The 24,734-nt window shown below is 43.3% G+C and overlaps 1 protein-coding gene across 1 annotated transcript; it reads left to right on the plus strand.

The window, feature by feature from the left end:
* Nucleotides 1-1,720: 1,720 nt before the first annotated feature.
* LOC146008627 (actin-related protein 2/3 complex subunit 1A-A-like) lies at nt 1,721-24,670 on the plus strand. The gene is made up of 8 exons (XM_083148115.1): nt 1,721-1,790; nt 5,317-5,421; nt 10,956-11,178; nt 14,053-14,160; nt 15,457-15,663; nt 16,203-16,278; nt 19,626-19,819; nt 24,228-24,670. Exons 1-8 carry the CDS (start codon nt 1,727-1,729, stop codon nt 24,325-24,327), a joined length of 1,077 nt encoding a protein of 358 aa, XP_083004241.1. The 5' UTR covers nt 1,721-1,726; the 3' UTR covers nt 24,328-24,670.
* Nucleotides 24,671-24,734: the final 64 nt, after the last annotated feature.

The following is a 24,734-nucleotide window of genomic DNA, read 5'->3' on the forward strand; positions in this document are numbered from 1 at the left end:
AACTGTCCTTTTCTAATAACACACAGTATATTGCAAGAAAAATCTGGCTTCTGTGTGAAAGGGGTCGACACAGGAAATACCCGGGTTTTTCATGCTGTGTGAAAGGGGGTCAGAGCTTTTAGCGGTACTTGTGTAGTTTCACGGCACCCAATATATTGGATGCTGTATCGGCCGATATATCAGATGCGATATCGGCTGATATATCGATGCTATCCGAAGCAATTTTTGACCTGTTCATAACCCCACTATCCACTACGCATGGAGTTGATGTTATATAGTGTGGCGAGCCACCGAGCCCGAAGCGTGGCGAGCGGACGTGGATTACTGCGCTCGCCACACTATATAAAATGAACTCCATGCATAGTGGTTAGTGGGGTTATGAACAGGTAAAAAATTGCTTCGGCTCGCATCAATGTATCGCCCAATATCTCATCCGATATATCGGGCGCCGTGAAATTACACAAGTACCCTTTTAGCTGAGTCTTACCCGGGTTTTTGTATCTGGGAAATAACTGGGTTTTTGGGATTTTTCTGACAGATACCCCTTTCAGACAGAAAAGTCTGAAAATCCCAGCAAATACACGGCATTTCAAATGCCGTGTCATTTTGCCGGGAGCAGCCTGACCCCCCTCCACACAGATTAAAAAATGATCGGGTGTGAAAGGGTCAACCCGGGTCATATATAGGGAGGCCAATCCCGGGGCATTTTTTCAATCCCGGGATTCGGGATTGAAAAATGCTCAATCCCGGGAATCCCGGGATTGGCCTACCTAATAAAAAAAACAAAAAATGACCCGCCCCCCAAATATCAATATTAATGCCCTCTTACTTCGCCCCGCCTGCCCGCCCGCCACTCTTCCCCATCCCCCTGCCCTGCGCTGTCACTTACAGAGGTAGTGGTGACAGGCAGCAGCAGGAGCGATGTTCCTCCATCCATCCAGCGGCGGGGCGGGCGGCTGAGCGATTGTGTGCTTGTGCTGAATTTAGTGCACTGACAGGCATGGCGGCGGACGGGCTGCGCAGCATGGTATTGTCAGGGGTCACGCTACGCAGCCTGGGCGCGGTCATGCCTGTCATCACAGAGCACCTGCACACAGCGGAGAGCGGACCAATCGGCCACCGGGGGGTACGGAGCAGACAGCCGGGCAGCATCTGAGCCATTCTAAAGTGCTCAGCGCTGCCCGGCTTTGAAAAAAAAAGTACATTTAGCACTGGGATACTAATCCCGAAATCCCGGGATTGAACGGTTTTAGGCCTAAATCCCGGGATTGGCCTCCCTAGTCATATATCCTGTGTCCTCGAGCCTGGTCAATTCTAGGGTCGGAGACATGGGATTTATGACATGTGTGTGCCCTTTCACACAGAAAAAGGACCCGTGTTATTCACAAAATTACCGTGTGGAACTGCTTCACCCAGCAATTTTGTTTTCTGTCTGAAAGGGGTATTAATAATCTTTAGAATTATATAATAGGGAAAAAGAATGATTTTTAAGACGCTAAAAGCTCATAGTCCTGCATGATAAGAAGGTACAGGCCAATACATTTCTGCACAATGACCCCCGCCCCATCTTCATGCAGAAATGATTAATATAATATGTGTCTCTCATTGCAGGATTTCTTTAGCTAAACAATGGCATTATTACATATATCAAATGATGGATCTCCCTCATTATTATATATAATTCAGGTATAATGTTTATCTTTTTGTTTGTGATAGGTTCAGTGTGATGTCTTTATACAGTTTTGGGACAGATCCCATATCTTGTCATGCCTGGAACAAAGATAGGACTCGTAAGTATAGCATAACATACTGTACATTTTAAAAAGCCACACCCTGACTCTCCAATGCTGTGCCCAGTCAGTACCACTCAAACCTTACCCATTTCCAGTTAAACCATATCTGGTTTCTCTACATAGCATCGCCAATCAATTGACTATGTAGCTGGACACTGGAAAGAGGGAGAGAGTGACAGAGGGAAGGGGTATTCCAGTGACTGAGAGCTCAAACATAGTTGATAAAAATGAGCAGTCCTAAACTATTCTACATTTACATATAAATACATACATACATACATACATAATGTATGGGGATATACCCAACAATATATGAAAAGTGCATCACCTGAATTAACCATTTGAGTGCCGACATCTCTGTGAGAGATGTTCCAAAGTGTCTGCTAAGAATCCAAGCATTGCTCACATTTGTTATATAAATTCAAATAACAAATGTGTAAATATAGATCATTTTTCCTATATAAGGTAAACATTACAGGTCATTATGATGACTACAAATGTTTGCTATGCAATTTTCACACCTATTTTGCCAAATTTACTAGGCACTCAAAGGGTTACTATATGAAATAAAAATGGAATTGTGCAGTGCAAACATGGCAAGCTTGCAATACAGTAGACCCAATTGCGAAAAATACGTTGACCTTTTCATGTGTTGATTTTTTTCATGTCGACCTTTTAATCACGTTGACTTTTAGACCATGTTGACCTATTTCATGTTGACCGTTTGACCACGTCGACCTTTTGACCACGTTGCGCTATTGACCACGTTGCGCTATTGACTGTCTATCTGGACACTGTAGAGCTATCAGCCGGAACCAGATGTGATGTCCTCTGGGTGGTTTTGATGCTGCTTATCATGTTTCTCTGTGCGAGGACAGGCAGCTTCTTAAATGCTTCCGTAGAAGCGGCATATCATTTTCCATTGAAACTTGTTAAGCACGATCATCATAACCACCCGAATGACTTGCTTTCACTAGCCATAATCAGTCGATCTACTCTTGCTCGCACTTGACCAAGTAACTCCACCCTGCATTTGGTTGTGTATTGTTTAGTTGTTATCTTATGTATTGACATTCAGCTGTATTGTTAACCTCTGGACTATGTTGTTGCAGATACTTCATCATATGAATAAATAATAATAATGTAATGCTCATGCTGGGGCTTGAGGCAGCTGCAGTACTTAAATCCACATTTTTGCAAAACTGCTACCTCCATTGATTGTCTGTAGGGGCGCCCCACATTGTGCCTGTGACAATTTGTAGACACATCACTATTGTGCAGGTGCTTTGCTACACAGCGAAGTGCTCGCACATGACTGGCAGGCAGCTCCCTGACTGTTGCCGCCCCATCTAAACTTAAGCTGTGATTGACAGGCAATCGTAGTTTAAGTGCTTGTGCACTCGCCATTGCATTCTGCTAATTTCAAAAATTGAGTACGGGTCTGAATCAGGATCATTGTCCTAAAGACAGAGGGCAGAACTATATATGAGTAGAGTAGTATTAATAATAGTGTCAATTGTGACACAGATATCCAGGAGAATTATAAGTGAATAACGGGCATTAAATGTAGCAGTACCAAAATCACTAATTACCCTAGACAGTGCAGTCTGCAGGGTTGGTATGGAAAGAGTTAAGGAAGAGGGTCCAATGTGTTGTGTGAGAAAAGGATGTGTGTGATGAGTGTAGGCAAACTGTCATGAAGAGTGCAGAGGAGGTTGGCCTTTGAGAGATATGAATTCAATCCAAGACAATGTTTAGTCCCGTACACATTAGACGATATAATGGTCTAGTATTAGCAGATCCATTGAGCCAAACTGTTCCAGCAGCAAGATATCCACTGCCTGGCAGTCAGTGTGGGCCCCTACATATAGGCACTTAGTTAGTGTAATATTACAATCTTTGTCCAATGTCCGGAGGCCTGCTGGGTGTACAGAAGGGCTTGACTGTGAAGTGCTGCCAAAAGTTTTCTGGCATGAAGGTGTGATGGCCAAAACTGTACCTCCCAACAGTCCAATTACCGCGGGAACGTCCCGATTTTCGGGGATGTTTCTGCGTCCCTCCCATGGCCGGCAGTGTCCCGCGCTGAGGGGGGGGGGGGTTTAGCTGTTGGGAGTGAGACAGGTGAGGATACAAAACTCAATTTGTGCCTACTGCATACTTGCCGACTTTTTTTTTTCTCCTCTCTCTGGGAGAAGCCCGGAGAGGAGACCCGACAGCAGCATGTCAGGGGGGCGGGATGGGCAGGCATCAGCAAGCCCTGCCCCCATGACAGTCAAATAACGTAATTCGCGGGTCTGCAAATTGGGGGAGGGGCAAAAATGACGCAATTTATGTCATTTTAGCCCCACCCCCACGAAAACATTAATTTTGTGCAGCAGGGAAGGGGTGTGCGAGGGCTGCCTGGCCAATGCGGGAGGATTGCCCACCTTCCCGGGGGGCTGGGAGGGGGACCCAATTTTCGTGAGCCTCCCGGCAATTCCGGGAGGGTAGGCAAGCCTGGCCTACTGTAGCTTTTGCTGTTGCAGATATGGAACTTCTTTCAGGAGTTAAATGAACTGCTGAATTAAGCCAACATGTGAAGGGTATCTTTAGAGTTAGGTCTTTGGAGACAGACATATATAGAGATTGCAGCTTCCCAATTACAGGAAGTGCAGACACAGAGGTTAAAGGTTAGGTATAGTACAAGCAGAGTAGCACATTTCACAGCTACACACTTATTTTATTGTATATAAGAAACTGAGATATCTATTTTTTAGCATCCATACAAGCAGTAATACCAATTGGTCCATTCTTAGAAACCACCATCGGTCGCATCATCATTGACACTTACAGCAGCCCCTATTGCGGGTGCTTTTTTACTGCTTCTGACTTATTGGGCCTACACACGTAGCAATCCCCAGGCATTTTATAAGCAATCTCAGCGGAGAACACTAGCACTGACAGATCGCTCAGTGATCTAGCATTACTCAGAATGCTCAGCATGGTCCCTACATGTGTAGCCCCATGTGACCTCGTATGTCTTCGATTAGCTGCAAATCCATTTGCAAGCCACTCACCATCGGATGATTTCTCCAGTGTGTGCAGTCTGTGCATCCCAAGAGTTACTCAGCAGCTGCGATAGAAGCAGCCAGTTTGGGTCCCGATCTGACATCATATGACTTCCCCTTTTAGTGACACACCCAGAATATGACCAGTTACCACCCACAAACACAGGCTTTAATCAGGACAGCCTTACGCACTTCAATCCATAACTATGCGCAGTCTATCGATAATCGCTTGTGCTGCAAATTCGTAGCCATGTGATCAGGTCTGAATAATCCCCTATGTCCCCTGATCAACTTTATTTTCAGGTTACTGGAAATATTTCCAGCTCCTGTGGCAGGTGTAGTGCCTACATGCAGTAGATCATACTTTCTGTACTATATACGTGACATGTGTATGTCTTTTTAAAAAGTTTTATTTTTGTTTGGGTGAACTCAACTGTATATCTGTTTGTGTTTTTGTTTGTTTGCTATGTGTATAGAAATTGCCATCAGCCTTAATAACCACTTTGTGCAAATATACCAGAAAGTAGACGATGGGTGGAGTAAGATCCATGAGCTGACAGAACACAACGGGCGAATCACAGGTAAGGAACAGAGAGGTCATTTCATAGGAAAGTATCTGCAGACTAAAGCAATATTATGCCCACTGTCCGATAAAACAATTTTCCCAGTGTAACTGTGTGATAGACATTACATAACCATTAATAAAATAAGAGAACACAAAAATACTTGAGTAACATACAGGTTTATGGTCTGACCTGGTGTAGGAAAATATCAGGGACAGGATGCAGTCAAAATCCCGAATGGGTCAAAATACCGACAAGGACAAAATCCCGACATGGACAAAATCCCGACATTTAAAATCCCAACAGGGTCAAAATCCCGACATATAGAATGTACAGGTGAAACAGTCTACCTGACTTTCATTGAACAGGTGCGAGGTCGACATGGGTTTTTTCACTTTTTTTGAACCGACATGTGCCGACAGGCGGTATTTCATGCCCTACCATCCACTAGGACGTGGTGGGAGAATAAAATAGTGTGCCGAGCGCAGCGAGGCACCGTGTCCGAAGCATTGCGAGCGAAGCGAGCGATGCGAGGGGCTGCGGTTCACTTCCAACGGTGTCCACATTCGGGTCAAAAAACAGTGAAAAACCCATGTCGACCTCGCACCTGTCGACCGAAAGTCATGTAGACTGTTTCACCTGTGCATTCTATATGTCGGGATTTTGACCCTGTCGGGATTTTAAATGTTGGGATTTTGACCCTGTCGGGATTTTAACCCCTTCCTGACAGAGCCAGTTTTTGCGTTCCTGACAGAGCCCTTTTTTTCAAATCTGACATGTATCACTTAAGTGGGGATAACTTTTTTTTGCTTTTACTTATCCCAGTGATTTTGAGATTGTTTTCTCGTGACACATTGTACTTCAAGTTAGTGGTAAATTTTCGTCGATACAGTCTGTGTTTTTTTGTGAAAAATACCAAAATGTCGTAAAAAAATGGAATATTTTGCGATTTGCAAAATGTTAAATTTTCTGCTTGTGAGACAAATAATCTTACCACTCAAAATAGTTAATAACTAACATAGACCATATGTATACTTTATGTTGCCATCATTATTTCAACCTCATTTTCATTTTTTTGGACACTAGGAGGCTTAAAATATGAATAGCAAATTCTCAAATTTTCAAGAAAATTTCAAACACTGATTTTTTTAGGGACCAGTTCAGTTCTGATGTGACTTTGAGGGACTTGTATGTGAGACACCCCCATAAATGATGCCATTTCAAAAACTGCACCCCTCACAGTATTCAAAACAGCATTTTGGAAGTTTGTTAACCCTTTAGGTGTTTCACAGGAATTAAAACAAAGTGTAGGTGAAATTTCAAAATTTCATTTTTTTTGCAGATTTTCAATTTTAATACATTTTTCTAAGGAACACAGCAGATTTTACTAGAGAAATGTGACTAAAAATTGATTCCCCCAATTCTTTGGTTTTCATAAATATCCTATATGTGGCCCTAGTGTGCACGGTGACCAAACCACAGGCTTCATAATAGAAGGAGCACCTACTTGATTTTGGAGCCTCCTTTTTATGAGATTATTTTTTAGGCACCATGTAGGTTTCTAGGCACCATAAGATGCTAAAAGTTAGGAACCCCCCCACAAGTGACCCCATTTTGCAAACTACACCCTTCAGGGAATTCATCTAGGGGTATAGTGTACATTTCAAACCCCCAGGGGTTTCACCAATTGTGGTACAACTGGGCAGTGAAAATGAAAAAAAATAATTTTTCATTTTCACAGCTCAGTTGTATCAAAATTGGTGAAACCCCTGGGGGTTTGAAATGTACACTATACCCCTTGATGAATTCCCTGAAGGGTGTAGTTTGCAAAATGGGGTCACTTGTGGGGGGGTTCCACTGTATGGGTGTTTCGGGGGTCATTCAACCAGAATCTGTGCTGCAAAATCCAAATATCACTCCTTCCCTTCTGAGTCCTGCCATGCACCCAACTGGTATTTTTTGGTCACATGTGAGGCATTGCCGTACTCGGGAGAAATTGGGGCACAGATTTTGGGGTGCTTTGTCTCCTTCATTCCTTGTGAAAATGAAAAATTTGGAGCCAGAACTGCATTTTTGTGTAAAAAATTTAATTTTTCATTTTCACAGCTCAGTTGTATCAAAATTGGTGAAACCCCTGGGGGTTTGAAATGTACACTATACCCCTAGATGAATTCCCTGAGGGGTGTAGTTTGCAAAATGGGGTCACTTGTGGGGGCTTCCACTGTATTGGTGCTTTGGGGGTCTTGCTAATGCGACATAGCACCCACCAAAATTCCACCAGAATCTGAGCTGCAAAATACAAAAATCACTCCTTCCCTTCTGAGTCCTGCCATGCACCCAAATGGTATTTTTTGGTCACATGTGAGGCATTGCCGTACTCGGGAGAAATTGGGGCACAGATTTTGGGGTGCTTTGTCTCCTTCATTCCTTGTGAAAATGAAAAATTTGGAGCCAGAACTGCATTTTTGTGTAAAAAAGTTAATTTTTCATTTTCACAGCTCAGTTGTATCAAAATTGGTGAAACCCCTGGGGGTTTGAAATGTACACTATACCCCTAGATGAATTCCCTAAAGGGTGTAGTTTGCAAAATGGGGTCACTTGTGGGGGGGTTCCACTGTATGGGTGCTTCAGGGGTCATTCAACCAGAATCTGTGCTGCAAAATCCAAAAATCACTCCTTCCCTTCTGAGTCCTGCCATGCACCCAAATGGTATTTTTTGGTCACATGTGAGGCATTGCCGTACTCGGGAGAAATTGGGGCACAGATTTTGGGGTGCTTTGTCTCCTTCATTCCTTGTGAAAATGAAAAATTTGGAGCCAGAACTGCATTTTTGTGTAAAAAATTTAATTTTTCATTTTCACAGCTCAGTTGTATCAAAATTGGTGAAACCCCTGGGGGTTTGAAATGTACATTATACCCCTTGATGAATTCCCTGAAGGGTGTAGTTTGCAAAATGGGGTCACTTGTGGGGGGGGGTTCCACTGTATGGGTGTTTCGGGGGTCATTCAACCAGAATCTGTGCTGCAAAATCCAAATATCACTCCTTCCCTTCTGAGTCCTGCCATGCACCCAACTGGTATTTTTTGGTCACATGTGAGGCATTGCCGTACTCGGGAGAAATTGGGGCACAGATTTTGGGGTGCTTTGTCTCCTTCATTCCTTGTGAAAATGAAAAATTTTGAGCCAGATCTGCATTTTTGTGTAAAAAAATGTAATTTTTTACAGAAAAATGCAGTTCTGGCTCAAAATTTTTCATTTTCACAAGGAATGAAGGAGACAAAGCACCCCAAAATCTGTGCCCCAATTTCTCCCGAGTACGGCAATGCCTCACATGTGACCAAAAAATACCAGTTGGGTGCATGGCAGGACTCAAAAGGGAAGGAGTGATATTTGGTGGTGGAATGAATGGTGGGTGCTATGTCGCATTAGCAAGACCCCCGAAGCACCAATACAGTGGAACCCCCCCACAAGTGACCCCATTTTGGTCACCAGCTTTGGGAGGGGGGCTGGCGCTGCGGCTGGCGGGGGGGTGGGAGGGGTGCTGGCGCTGCGGCAGCCGGGTGGGTGGGAGGGAGGGGGGCTGGCGATCGGTGGTGATCGGTGCTGTACTTAACAGCACCGATCACCACCGATCACTGTGTTACCGAGCGGCTTAGCCGCTGGTAACACAGAAAACGCTGCAATTGGCTGTTCACATTTGAACAGCCAATCGCAGCGATCGCCGCGAGGGGGGATGTCTGCTGTCAGGGACAGCAGACATCTCCAAACTGTCACCGCGTCTATAGACGCGGTGACAGTTTAAAACCATGACGTATATATACGTCTTTGGTCGGGAAGTACCTCCCGACCATGACGTATATATACGTCATATGTCGGGAATATCTTTATATATATATATGTATGTGTGTGTGTATATATATATATATATATATATGTGTGTGTATGTATATATATATATATATACATATACACACATATATATATATATATACATATATATATATATATATGTGTATATATATATACACACATATATATATATATATATACACACACATATATATATATATATAATTCAGTTCATTATCATTCTTTTTTTTTACTTTTTATGCAGCTCATGCTGCTGCTGCGGCTGGCAGGGGGGGGGGAGGGGGGTGCGTGCGCTCCTGCCGCTGCGTGCGCTCCTGCCGCTGCCGCCGCCGGGTGAGCCTGCTGCCGGGCCGGGTGAGTGCCGGGTGGGTGGGAGGGGGGTGCTGCTCATCGGTGGTGATCGGTGCTGTACTTAACAGCACCGATCACCACCGATCCCTGTGTTACCGAGCGGCTTAGCCGCCGGTAACACAGGAAACGCTGTGAATGGCTGTTCAGATTTGAACAGCCAATCACAGCGATCGCCGACCAGGGGGGGCACCCCTGCCCCCCCTGGGCGGCGAGGGTGGATGTCTGCTGTCAGGGACAGCAGACATCTCCTAACTGTCACCGCGTCTATAGACGCAGTGACAGTTAGAAGCCATGACGTACATTTACGCCATGTGTCGGGAAGTACTTCCCGACCATGACGTAAATGTACGTCAAATGTCGGGAAGGGGTTAAATGTCGGGATTTTGTCCATGTCCGGATTTTGTCCTTGTCGGTATTTTGACCCATTCGGGATTTTGACCGTCGGGATTTCATACCGAATCCATCAGGGACACATAGTGAATACACACAGGGTTGCAGAATTTTTCAGTAAGTAAATACAACATTTAGGAGGCATTACATTGTAAACTATACACTGTAAAAATGCCAGCACATGATGAAATATACCTGTAACTAAGCAGTAAAAGCCATCTGTCATTTCCAGGGCAACCGGGCATTAAAATCACTGAATAAGTGTCATAAATCAGTGTTTTAGAAGCCTCCTAACCACTGACACCCCAGACAACCGCTTATGTATACGTAATGGTAGCACCAGCCCATGCCTCATCCCCTTCATTACTTCCTCATTCTGTCACTCTCTGGGCCTGATTCAGACCTGTTGTTAGGCTGTGTAGCAGTGCTGGATTAAGCATCCTTATAGACTATAGATGGGATATATTGCATTTCCCATATCCTTATCTTGTACTAATAGTCCTGGAATGTGGTATGAAACATTAACAGTAATTATGTAGACAATGATGAAATGTTGACATGTGGGCATATTATCTCTGGTGGCTGAGCGGACACTTACCTACTCTTGATAGCTGCAGCTGCTTCAGTGCGGTTTCTAGGTCCCAGCGGTCATGTGACCGCCACTTCTAGTGCAGACCTCTGATTTTCCAGCATTACAGTATGTATTCTTCCCTTAACCCTTACTTGCAATCCTAACTCTCCCTCTCCTCGCACCCTTAGCCTTACCTCCCACTGGTGCCTATTCCTAACCTTACCACCCCACAGCCTAATCTTATTCTAACTATGTCAACAACTCACATGTTGAGATTCCGAGAATGTCTGAGCATTTCATTCCATCTACATACTGTATGTACTCTTTACATCTTTGCTATGAAAACTGTAACACACTCCATATATTCCAGGTATTGACTGGGCCCCAAACTCTAACCGTATTGTGACCTGTGCTGCGGACAGAAATGCTTATGTGTGGACTCTCCGAGATGGTGTGTGGAAGCCTACCTTGGTCTTACTGCGCATTAACCGAGCAGCAACTTGTGTCAAGTGGTCACCCCAGGAGAACAAGATTGCAGTGGGCAGTGGATCACAGACTATCTCCATCTGTTACTTTGAAATAGATAATGACTGGTGAGTAATATAGGTCATTCCCAGCTATGCTTATTAATGTATTCATTCAAAAAAGCATTGTAGTATATCTCTACATTTGCAAATGAATCCCCATGGCAAAATGTCAAAGTAAATAGCAACAACGGGAGTAACCAGATTATATATATAGGTATGCTGCTCACCTCACAGCAGTGCTGTGAAAAGGCTGCCGCAGATCAAGCGCTGGAAATGGCGCATGGTCTCTGTAGATTCTATGCGGTCTGGCCATATGCATGGAATCTGCTTAAGAACAGCACACCAAAAATGTCAGCAGCCCTGGGTGAGACAGATGCTAAAGGTCCTACTGGACCTCTAGCATCTGTCAGTGGAGCGCAGCACGTACAGAGCTATCCGAAAGTGCCAGATTCTGGGAGGGCTGGCATGCTGTGACGTGAAACCCCTGGCAATGAGGATTTAAACCCTGACAATGAGCATGTAACTTTGGCCACAACCATATTACGCCTGACAATAAGAAAGAAACCCCTGACAATGACCATGTCGGTAAAAAAAAGGTTTAGTTAATGTTGGGGGGCACAATAAACATTTTTTGTCTGGGGGACACTACATTTCTAGCTACGCCATGGCCTCTCAGATGGATTATGGGTAATCTCAGGATTTAAGCAAACAAGTGATGTGTCTGGCCAAGTTGAGGAAACCTTACAGCAGCAGGTTAGATACTGTTTGAGTCTGGCCATGGATATCCAGCAATATTAAAGGTTAAAAAAAAAACAGGTCAGGTGCAATTTAGATCAGGCAACAGGTATTACAAATATTAATGCAAACAGGCAATGGACAGATGAGAGACAATTCCAAATCAGGCAACAGGTACCAAACAAGTGATGGCACATAGATAAACAGAGTCTGGCAACAGGTAACCAACATTTAATGCCTGTTAACTTAGACGCAGGAGTTAGAGTTTGTGGTGTCTGGAAGGAGACTAATCAACTAAAACTTTGTGTTACGTCAATTCCCTTAAAATGCTGTGGTGAGAGAGGTTCTAAGCCAGACTAGGAGAACACCTCTACACAGCAGCATTTCTGGTTCTCCTGTGTTCCAGCAGGCAAAGTACCTTTGCGGCTCCAAGAGCTGACATAGGCCCTCATTCTGGTCTGCTCGCAAAGCAGCATTAGTTCACTACTTTGCGAGCCATGTTACTCCTACCACCGGCTGTACGATTGGCCGCCCCCCTCTAGTGAATGGGTGTTTTGCATAAACATTCATTCTCAGGCTTGCGTGGGGACCCAAAATCATTTGATGGTCGCTGACCATCGAATGATTTCTATAGCGGTCGCTAATATAAGTCACTCTCTGGTGACTCAGATTAGCAGTGCCCTGCTCCGAGAACAGGGTGGGCAGCTGGCATCCGGTGATGTCAGCCGCCCTCCCCCGGAAGGCAGGTAGCCACCCGTTTGTATGGGGACGCCCAGCATTTTCCTGGGTGCACCCATTCTTTTCATATGGGAACGCCCCCTGCCCGTCCTCCACACTGCGAGTGCCTCAGAGACTATGCAAGTCTTTGAGGGTGCCTGCAGTGAAGGCCTGCACATGCGCATAAGCAATTATGTGCATGCCAGGCAGTAAACATCGGTCGCAATGTAGCGACCAGACCAGAATGAGGGCCATGGATCCTTGCCCTAGATCTCAGAGGTTTGGCTGCCATGGCCACTCAAACATAATTGCACTTTAAAGACATTTTTTTATTTGTTTCTCAAATCAGCTTCTGCTAAGTAACAAAGTTTGGTACTCTTTACTTAGCACGGCGCCCATCGCGGCCATCGCGGGCATTGAATGCACTAAAAAATCGGGTGCGGCCGACGCGATTTCCCATAGGGAACAATGTTAAATGTCTCAATTGACCCGATTTTCCTGTTCAATGCCTCAATTGACCCGATTTTTCCATAGGAAACAATGTTAAATGGCCCACAGAGGCCAAATAGGCACCCTGAAGTGTGAAATGGCCCCCACAATTATTAACGCCACCCCACGATGAACGTGAACCCGAAGCGTGGCGAGCGCAGCAAGCCCGCGAGGGGCGGCGTTACGCGTCCTACGACCTTTTCATACCCCCACTATCCACGTCGGCGTGGAGTTGAGAATAGAATAGTGTGGCGAGCGCAGCGAGCCCGAAGCGTGGCGAGCCCCGCGAGGGGACGCGGATACCTGTGAAGCCCGCGAAGGGACGCGTTTACCTGTGAAGGTATCCGCGTCCCCTCGCCAAGCTTCGGGCACGGTGGCTCGCTGCGCTCACCACACTATTCTATTCTCAACTCCACGCCGACGTGGATAGTGGGGGTATGAAAAGGTCGTAGGACGCGTACCGCCGCCCCTCGCGGGCTCGCCACGCTTCGGGTTCACGTTGATCGTGGGGTGGCGTTAACAATTGTGGGGGCCATTTCACACTTCAGGGTGGCTATTTGGCCTCTGTGGGCCATTTAACATTGTTTCCTATGGAAAAATCGGGTCAATTGAGGCATTGAACAGTAAAATCGGGTCAATTGAGACATTTAACATTTTTCCCTATGGGAAATCGCGGGCATCGCGTCGCACCCGATTTTTAGTGCATTCAATGCCCGCGATTTTTTTACCTGCGATGCCCACGATCAAAATCGTGGGCGCCATGCTAGGTAAAGAGTACCCAAAGTTTATTTTTTTCTGTGCATGCAAAAAAGAGAAGAGAATATTGATTGAGCCATTTCTTATCATTGCCATGAAGCAGTCAGTGTCTGAGACTGTGATATGATTATCTTGATCTAAAAAAGTAATTCATGCCACCTTTTTTTCTTCTACACAATAATTATCATATCTGCATTTATCATAGATATGTCATCTAATGTAAAATGTACCTTATTGTGACAGGTGGATCAGCAAACATATCAAGAAATCTATTCGTTCCACAATTTTGAGCTTGGCCTGGCATCCAAACAATGTCCTACTGGCAGCTGGCAGCTGTGACTTTCAGTGCAGGTACAGTGACATCCATCTAGGAACTTTACTCAATAACCTGGGTGTATAAATAAGCTTCTGGAGCCATTTACTCACTTGCCCAGCAAGCTGTGTTGTGACATAATCCCCTCACTAGTCTGGTAATTTGGGCAAGTGCAAAATCAAACTGGAGTCATTTGAACGACTTTTTATGTTTCGGTAATAGACATTTACTGTAGTGCACCATTTTTAGCAGTGACCCTGATTTTCTGTATTTCAGGGTTCATGTACATCAAATCTAGAGACATTTTGGAGCAGGGGTTAAAGTAGGGTGGAACTGAGTTTTACCACCTGTAATGGTGGGGGAACTAAGCTCCACCTCCACCGCAGTACTGCACAGTAATTCCATCATAAAAGCCTGTTCCATCAGCTTTGTTTTCCTGACACGACATGTATGATGTCATGCCATCACTACTGCTGAAGTACAGTTGAACCGCTAGAAGGATCAGGCTGTGTACATGCTAAAGACAAGGGGGGAGGGGGGGGGGGTGCTTGAGGAACTCAGGGGTAGATTTATTAAGCTTGGTAAAGTGATAAACTGTCTGGTTTTTATCAGCTCTTACCTGTCATTTTTCAAACCAAGCCTGTAGCTTCACAGGAGCTGAATGGACGGTGATGAAAACCATACAGTTTATCACTTCACCAAGCTTAATAAATCTACCCCACAGAGAGAAAGTAAGCTGCGAGGGGGACACAAGGTATGCACATACTTGAGAGCAGGGCCGAGAGGAAATGCCGTGCCCCGGTAAAATTTGCGGGGGTGTGGGTGTGGCCTAATAGCGGGAGATGTGGTCACTGCCCACAATTAGACCACGCCCCAAAATGTTTAAGGAGGGTGAAAAAAGTCTAGGGGGGAGTGTTATTGCCACCCCCCACCTCAGCAGCAACACATACCTACTGACAGCAGGCTCAGCATGAGCTCTCATGGTGGCAGTGAGGTGCTGCTGCTGCCCAGGAGGGATAGGGTATGGGGGGGGGGGGGGCTGTCCAGGACCCCCACCGGGCCCGGATCATTAGTAGCAGGTGAAATTAGTTCCAATACCTGTCCAGTATCACGTTAAGCCCTGAGGTGGAGTGATTTTATTGAAGTATGATTGGGGAAATTACAAGCAATCCTGAAAGAGCAAGAAACTGCATCTTTATTTTTAAACCACAGAATCTGAACAATTTTATTTCAAGATTTTGTCAATTACTGTGCCCAAAAATATTTGCATGTGAAATTGAATCATTAAAAGGAAAGAGCCACATCAGCCCATGTATCTGAGTTTTTTTTTCCAGAATCTTTTCAGCATATGTGAAGGAAATCGAAGATAAACCAAGTCCAACTCTGTGGGGTGCAAAGATGCCATTTGGAGAGCTCCTGTACATGAGGGGGGAGAGTGGAGGATGGGTGCACAGTGTCTGCTTCTCTCCTAGTGGACAATACCTTGCCTGGGTCGATCACAACAGTTGTGTCAATCTAGCAGATTCAACACACGACAAAATGTAAGACACCAAGTACTAGTGAGTATGTTGGAGAATGTCCTATTCCTGTAACTGTAATAGATATGACAACCTCTGTATGGAACACTGAAGACCCAACACAGTAAATGGTCGGCCATGTTTTCCAAATGCACAGTAAAAAGGTCCCTGGGCAGTCTTCACTGACTTAGATTCACGAGCCCTGCAAAATCATCAAACTAAAAAATACACCTTTTTATAAAAGGTTTCCACAATTTTGGCCACTACTGTATAACTGTGTCAGTTAATTTTGATAGGTTTTATAAGGATTTTGGTATTTCGGATGAAAGCCTTTCTATATATGACCCAGATAATATCCTCCCATCCTACACTTCACTCCAAATATTTTCAAGACCAAGATCACAAAGACAAAGTTGGTGCAATTTAAATTGCAAGTTGCACAGGCCTCAAGAAAGCTGTCTCCTACATTGACTCAAATGCTGATCGTGTGCTCTTGAAGTGGATGTAAATCAGTCTGTTCTCCACCACCTGTTCAGTGCTGTTTCCTGTCTTCTCTATTACAGAGTCACGGAGTTGAAGACTGACAATCTCCCCTTCCTGAGTGTTCTATTTGTGAATGAGTCCCGGCTTGTCGCAGCTGTAAGCTTATCTACCACTAATCATGTTGACGTGGAATCTATTTTAAAAGCATGTGCTCCTCTGTTGCTGTTTTGTTTTTCAGCACATCAAATAATCAAACACTGTAAACTATTAATAATGTTTATGTGAATCTTGTAGCACAAACTGAGCTTAAAGGTCTTAAGGGATGTTATATACATTTTTCAAGGTAGTCAAACATTTATACTAAAATGATATTCAGTAGAAAGCGCAATTATTAATGATAGAATATCCAGATTTTTTAATTCATTCATGAATCTGCTCCTGATACCTAATAATGTGCCCATTCCTATTTTGCAGAAGGATTCTCAATTTTGTATTCTGTTCAATTATGACAGTTGTGCCTTAGCTGAGCCAGAGCTGGTATAAATACTAGTCTCCCTTCATACTGGGAGCAGATGACCTGCCTAATTTTGACCACACATCAGGCCAACTTTTCTCCAAAATCTGGAAAAGGACAACAACTGTCGCTCAGACACAGTACTGTAGTTGAACCTGTTTGATTTAAACAATTTGACTGAATGTTGACTGACTGACTGACTGAATGTATTTGTCCATTTTCCTAGGTTTGTGAGCACATTTCTGATTGTCCTTTGCTCCCATCCAGTACCATATTTTTATTCCATCCAAGCAAATAGTTGGATGGTTGGAGGAATGTAGATCTGATGTGTGGCCAGCATTACACATTTTTCCACACCAGAATCCAACCCTATGGTTTGAAGTTCACATATGATTCTGTTATATTATAGTTTTTCACCCAGTCTCAAATACAACACTGTACATTCCTCTTAAAATTAAATACCCACAGATTTTCTGGCAATGGTGCCTTTTAGGTTTTGGGACCAAGCTACTAAGAGAAGAGATACATTTGGCTAGGCTTGAGGTAGGGCTGGTCTCAGGAGATGAGAGATATCTATGCTTCTATTTCAGCTTCCCATTGAGATACTGTACGTTCTATGGTCATTTCTCTTGATAAACATCTTGAACATACTGTCCTCGCAATAGCCAAAGACTGCCTCTGAGAAAGAGGGTGTCTGTTACTTCACCAGTTTAACATGTTATTCGAAAATCACCTTGAGTCCTGTTGGAGAAAGAGCGCTAGATATATATAAAATTATTATTATAATTAATAATTGATCACTTGAAGTCTTTTTTTCTTTCTCATTTCAACTCCAGAGATGCATACTAGAAATCTCAGAACGTGGGGTATAAAATATAGCTGTAAATGCAGTTTATTAATGATGCAAAAATGGCCACTCTTTATATTACCTGAAAAAAATAAGTTCTATTTATACAATTGTAATTTATACAAATATTAGAAAAGGAAAACATGGCTAAACTCCTATCTTTTCTCATACTCTGGAACAGGGAAGAGAACTACATTTTAATTGAAGGTTTTTTTTATAGTTAGGTGTCTACCATAACAGAAACCCAAACAAAGTCTATATTGTGATAAAATTATATCTTAATACAGTAAAGGGGCCTACACATGTGGGGATGTTGCAGAGCAATCTGAGCGATGTGTCAGCGATATGTCTTGAGCGATCTGTCAAGGCCAGTGTTCTCTGGTGAGAACACAGGCGATCTGACAAGATTTATACTGCATTCATGATCTGCATCACCCAGCGATAGCGGCACGCAGGGCCGTGCATTGATATCACTATGGCCCTCCACACGGAGCAATGTAGGGTAATTTTCTGACACAAAATAGCTAAGTTTGTAGGCCCCATTAAACACCTTTAAAAAAATCTATAATAAAGAACAGCCAGTAATTTCTGTAGAATAACAGCCATTAGAATATCCATGCCTTGGTAAAGTCTGCAGAACAGTATCCTATTCAGAACACAGTTAAACAAAAGTGCGACTGATAAAATTAAATAAAAAGTGATTATGAGCAGACAGAATAATTTTCTGTTGACAGAATTAATGGAGACTTCCTCACAAAGGGGGCTATTTTGGTTCACTCTTTCTGACAAATTCTTTCTTAGATGGACAAAACCATGGGCCTTATTTTGGTTCATTCTTTCTGACAAAATCCTTCTTAGATGGGCAAAACCATGTGCACTGCAGGTGGGGCAGGTGTTACTTGTGCAGAGAGAATTAGATTTGGGTGGGGTTTTACTTCAAAGTGAGATCTATATTGCAGTGTAAAAATAAAGCAGTCAGTATTTTCCCTGCACAGAAACAAAATTACTCACCCAAATCTAATTCTCTCTGCACATGTTACATCTGCCCCCCCTGCAGTGCACATGGTTTTGTCCATCTAAGAAGGATTTTGTCAGAAAGAATGAACCAAAATAAGGCCCCATGTGCACTGCAGGTGGGGCAAATGTTACTTGTGCAGAGAGAGTTAGATTTGGGTAGGGTTTTACTTCAAAGTGAGATCTATATTGCAGTGTAAAAATAAAGCAGTCCATATTTTCCCTGCACAGAAACAAAATAATTCACCCAAATCGAATTCTCTCTGCACATTTTACATTGGGCCCCCTGCAGTGCACATGGTTTTGTCCATCTAAGAAGGAATTTGTCAGAAAGAGTGAACCAAAATAACCCCCAAAGTTTCTAACTTTTAACTTGGAACAATGAATACGATGACCGTTCTTCTTAACTATAGTGCTGTTTTTTTTATAATATATTATCTTTAATCAACATGAAGCTAAAACATAGATGGTAACTGTGATCTAATGGGAACAAAATTGGGATAAGAACTGGCCATCTACTGTCTGATTTTCATAATTGAGTAACAGATAATGAAAGGCTTCTTTTTCCTAGTTCACTTAATTCAGGTTGGCTGGATCCAGCTATGTACTGTACTGATATGTAAATTCCCTTAAATTAACAATTATTTATTAGTAATACTGTAGTTCTTTGAATACATATCACACACATAACTATATGATGCAGATCATGGCTTTGGGTGGAAAAGGCCTCTGTTCTTGGATGGAGTCCTAATTAAATTGGACCAATGTTTTCCTAGATTCACATTTTCTGAATCCGTGCATCACAAATGCCACATATATACAATTCTTACCATTTGTTAAGGCTCCTTAAGTCTGTCACTCCAATTTGTTTCTTGGTAGTGTTTATGAAATGAGATTGTATGTATTATTTTTATTAGTACAAAATCAAGATGGCCATTGACGCTGTTGTGCAGTATATGTCATCCAGTGTATTATTGCATACTGCTGCATAGTGTGTGCAGTATAAATACTGTATATTGTGTACAATATCCTCATTGTTGGTGTTATGTTGAGAATGACAAGTTCATTTTAATGTTTAATAAATATGTAATTGTTTCATAGATTTTAGTCTAATAATCTCTTCCTCAGGGATATGACTATGCCCCCTATCTGTATTCATACTCTGGACCTGGGAAAATGGAGTTCATCAGTAGAAATGACGCCCAGAGGCAGAGCTCCAAGTCTGCTACGTCAGCTATGCAGCATTTCCGCAATCTGGATAAAAAGGCTGTACAGGAGAATAACAGCGAAGACGTGGACACCCTACATCAAAACAGCATCAGGTGGAAGAATATATTATGTCCTATATAACGGCAGAGAAAACATGTACATGCTGCAAAGATAGCAGCAAAACTGTCATCATAGTCCATAATTACATCTTTTATCACGGTAAATTTACAAAGGTTGAATAGATCCCAATAAATTACAGGACACATCCAAATACCTTTCATCTATAACTATTATCTAACTATGATTTATGATCTCAATGATGATGTGTGCACCTGTATTTATCTCCACATCAAGGTGTGTGTCATTTTATATATATATATATATATATATATATATATATATATATATATATATATATATATACACACACACACACACACAGTCCACAATGACCGGCACTCCCTTTATGTCCTTCCAATGGTACTTTACCCGGTGCCTCCCTGTTAGGAACTGGTCCTTCAATATACGATGTAAGCAAGAAGGTGGCACTCCCGGATTTTAGCAAGTTTCGGGCACAATCCGCCCATCCTCAGGGATCCCTGAGGACGGGCGGATTGTGCGCGAAACATGTCGGAGGGCTTGTACTGCAATAAACTTGCTTTTTTCACTTGCTAAAATCCGGGAGTGCCACCTTCTTGCTTACATCATATATATATATATATATATATATATATATATATATATATATATATATATATATATATATATATATATATATATATATATATATATAGCCACACATACATAAAACATAAAACAGTTGAGTATTTTCATGGGCATTCCCATTCAAAGAGAAACGTAGGAGCAGCGCTAAAAAAGGATTAATCTTGCAAATTAATCAATGTAAAAATATAACACATTTAATGGCACAATACTAAATACAAAAAACACAGTATAAAAAAAGGTAAATGGACAATAAAAACAATGGTGGCTGGTTTGGATCTAGAGGTCATTAGATCATATAACCCTGCACTTGACCCGGGCATAGTCCCTTGTTGGAAGTCCTTGGGGGGGGAGGTGAATTTGGTCCTAATGAATTAGGGCAAAGTATACCCGACTGGGAACCTCAACGATATATGCCGTGTAAGGCCAATATAATGGCAGAGAAGTTCTCCAGGGAAATGGGGCTCAGGTCCAGATGAGTGAGCAGGTAAGTCCAAACCACAATTGTGACCAAGGGGAAATCCAGATAAGCACCTTCGAGTTTCACTGAGCACCTGTCAGCTTTATCAAAGTGAAACGCGTAGGTGCTGATCTGGATTTCCCCTTGGTCACAATTGTGGTTTGGACTTACCTGCTCACTCATCTGGACCGGAGCTCCCTTTTGTAGCAGCTGCTTGGTATATTGGGTCAACAGCACAGGACAAGCGCTCCGAATCAACCTAGGTTGTTTTTCTCTTTATTCCCATTCAAATGCTGGGCATTCCCATGGTAATTCGGCCATGACGCGGGTGCCGGGGTGGATAGCTGATGTCCCCAGATGTCAGCTGCCTGCCCTCTTCCCGTACCAGGGAGACGCAAATCTGAGTCACCAGAGTGAATGAGATTTGCGAGCGCTTTAGAAATCATTCGATGGTCGGCGACCATCAAATGATTTTGGCCCCGCACGCAAGGCTGCGAATGGATGTTTATGCAAAACATCCATTCACATGCATGCAGAGATATTAGCTGTGCTAGGGGGGCGTCCATGCAGGCGTCGGGCGATGTTTAGTTGGCTCGCAAAGCTGCAAAATTTTCAGAGTCAACCAGAATGACCCCCTATATTTTGTGAGCCTACCTTTTAACCCCTTCCTGACAGAGCCAGTTTTTGCGTTCCTGACAGAGCCATTTTTTTCAAATCTGACATGTTTCACTTAAGTGGGGATAACTTTTTTTTGCTTTTACTTATCCCAGTGATTTTGAGATTGTTTTCTCGTGACACATTGTACTTCAAGTTAGTGGTAAATTTGGGTCGATACAGTCTGTGTTTTTTTGTGAAAAATACCAAAATGTCGTGAAAAAATGGAAAATTTTGCAATTTGCAAAATGTCACATTTTCTGCTTGTGAGACAAATAAACATACCACTCAAAATAGTTAATAACTAACAAAGACCATATGTCTACTTTATGTTGCAATCATTATTTCAACCTCCTTTTCATTTTTTTGGACACTAGGAGGCTTCAAATATGAATAGCAAATTCTCAAATTTTCAAGAAAATTTCAAACTCTGATTTTTTTAGGGACCAGGTCAGTTATGATGTGACTTTGAGGGACTTGTATGTGAGACACCCCCATAAATGATGCCATTTCAAAAACTGCACCCCTCACAGTATTCAAAACAGCATTTTGGAAGTTTGTTAACCCTTTAGGTGTTTCACAGAAATTAAAAGAAAGTGTAGGTGAAATTTCAAAATTTCATTTTTTTTGCAGATTTGCAATATTAATACATTTTTCTAAGGAACACAGTAGATTTTACTAGAGAAATGTGACTAAAAATTGATTCCCCCAATTCTTTGGTTTTCATAAATATCCTATATGTGGCCCTAGTGTGCACGGTGACCAAACCACAGGCTTCATAATAGAAGGAGCACCTACTTGATTTTGGAGCCTCCTTTTTATGAGATTATTTTTTAGGCACAATGTAGGTTTCTAGGCACCATAAGATGCTAAAAGTTAGGTACCCCCCCACAAGTGACCCCATTTTGCAAACTACACCCTTCAGGGAATTCATCTAGGGGTATAGTGTACATTTCAAACCCCCAGGGGTTTCACCAATTGTGGTACAACTGGGCAGTGAAAATGAAAAAAATTAATTTTTCATTTTCACAGCTCAGTTGTATCAAAATTGGTGAAACCCCGGGGGGTTTGAAATGTACACTATACCCCTTGATGAATTCCCTGAAGGGTGTAGTTTGCAAAATGGGGTCACTTGTGGGGGGGTTCCACTGTATGGGTGTTTCGGGGGTCATTCAACCAGAATCTGTGCTGCAAAATCCAAAAATCACTCCTTCCCTTCTGAGTCCTGCCATGCACCCAACTGGTATTTTTTGGTCACACATGAGGCATTGCCGTACTCGGGAGAAATTGGGGCACAGATTTTGGGGTGCTTTGTCTCCTTCATTCCTTGTGAAAATGAAAAATTTTGAGCCAGATCTGCATTTTTGTGTAAAAAAATGTAATTTTTTACAGAAAAATGCAGTTCTGGCTCAAAATTTTTTATTTTCACAAGGAATGAAGGAGACAAAGCACCCCAAAATCTGTGCCCCAATTTCTCCCGAGTACGGCAATGCCTCACGTGTGACCAAAAAATACCAGTTGGGTGCATGGCAGGACTCAGAAGGGAAGGAGTGATTTTTGGTGGTGGAATGAATGGTGGGTGCTATGTCGCATTAGCAAGACCCCCGAAGCACCAATACAGTGGAACCCCCCCACAAGTGACCCCATTTTAGTCACCAGCTTTGGGAGGGGGGCTGGCGCTGCGGCTGGCGGGGGGGTGGGAGGGGTGCTGGCGCTGCGGCAGCCGGGTGGGTGGGAGGGGGGCTGCCGGGTGGGAGGGGGGGGGGCTGGCGATCGGTGGTAATCGGTGCGGTATATACACACACACACACACACACATATATATATATATATATATGTGTGTATATATATATATATATATACACACATATATATACACACACATATATATATATATATATATATATGTGTGTGTGTATATATATATATATATAAATATATTTTTTCAGTGCATATATTTAATTTTTAACTTTTTCTGCAGCTTGATGCTGCTGCTGCTGCTGCGGGGGGGAGGGGGGAGGAGGGCAGCGCTGCGTGCGCTCCAGACGCTCCGGGGGAGCTGCTGCTGCCGGGTGAGTGCCCGGCGGGTTCGAGGGGGGGCTGCACATCGGTGGTGATCGGTGCTGTACTTGACAGCACCGATCACCACCGATCCCTGTGTTACCGAGCGGCTTAGCCGCCGGTAACACAGGAAACGCTGTGAATGGCTGTTCAGATTTGAACAGCCAATCACAGCGATCGCCGACCGGGGGGGGGGCACCCCTGCCCCCCCTGGGCGGCGAGGGGGGATGTCTGCTGTCAGGGACAGCAGACATCACCTAACTGTCACTGCGTCTCTAGACGCAGTGACAGTTAGAAGTCATGACGTACATGTACGTCAAATGTCGGGAAGTACTTCCCGACCATGACGTACATGTACGTCAAATGTCGGGAAGGGGTTAAAGAAATATAGGGGTAAATTAACTAAGATTGGAGAACTATTAAAAATGGGGTGTTGCCCATAGTAACCAATCAGATTCTTATTTATTTCGCACCTTCTAGAAGATACTAGATAGAATCTGATTGGTTGCTATTGGGAACATCCCATCATCAATAGAACTCCCATCTTCGTAAACTTACCCTGTATAATGTAATCATCTAGGTCTGATATACTGCCAAATCTCATCCTTCCCATCATTCCACAGCCAGTTATCAGTTGTTGATGGAGACCTGACCAATGTGAACACTTTCAGCAGCAGTGGGATGGATGGAGCCCTAGTTATCTGGACCACTAAGGTTGTATAAAAGGTGTGTGTTTATCTTTGGGGAACATATGGTTAATTCCAGGAGCAGAATAACATGTGTCTCGATTGCAGAGCTGAGCAGACGGCAATCACCACCCTCTCTTGGGGTCAGCGGATATGTGACAATTAGAAACCTGAGACTCGGCTGGTGACTGTGAAGTGGGTGCAGAATGTCACTGAGGATTCTTGGCAGTGCAGAACTTCCGGATGCTTCACTTACAGACAAGTCAGGGGACAGTGAGCTATGATCTCCAAAATGGGTCTCAATCTGTGCTCAGCCTCAACTCCTGTGGATTAAAATATAACTCCAGTTGTGTAATCGGAAGCAGACATTTTACAGAAATACAGCCTTGTTTACACATGAGTTATCTCTTTATTTATATAGTATTTAAGAAATAGTATAACATG

This window comes from Crinia signifera, chromosome 6 (assembly GCF_055691185.1).
Source record: "Crinia signifera chromosome 6, ASM5569118v1, whole genome shotgun sequence".
Classification (NCBI taxonomy): Eukaryota; Metazoa; Chordata; class Amphibia; order Anura; family Myobatrachidae; genus Crinia; species Crinia signifera.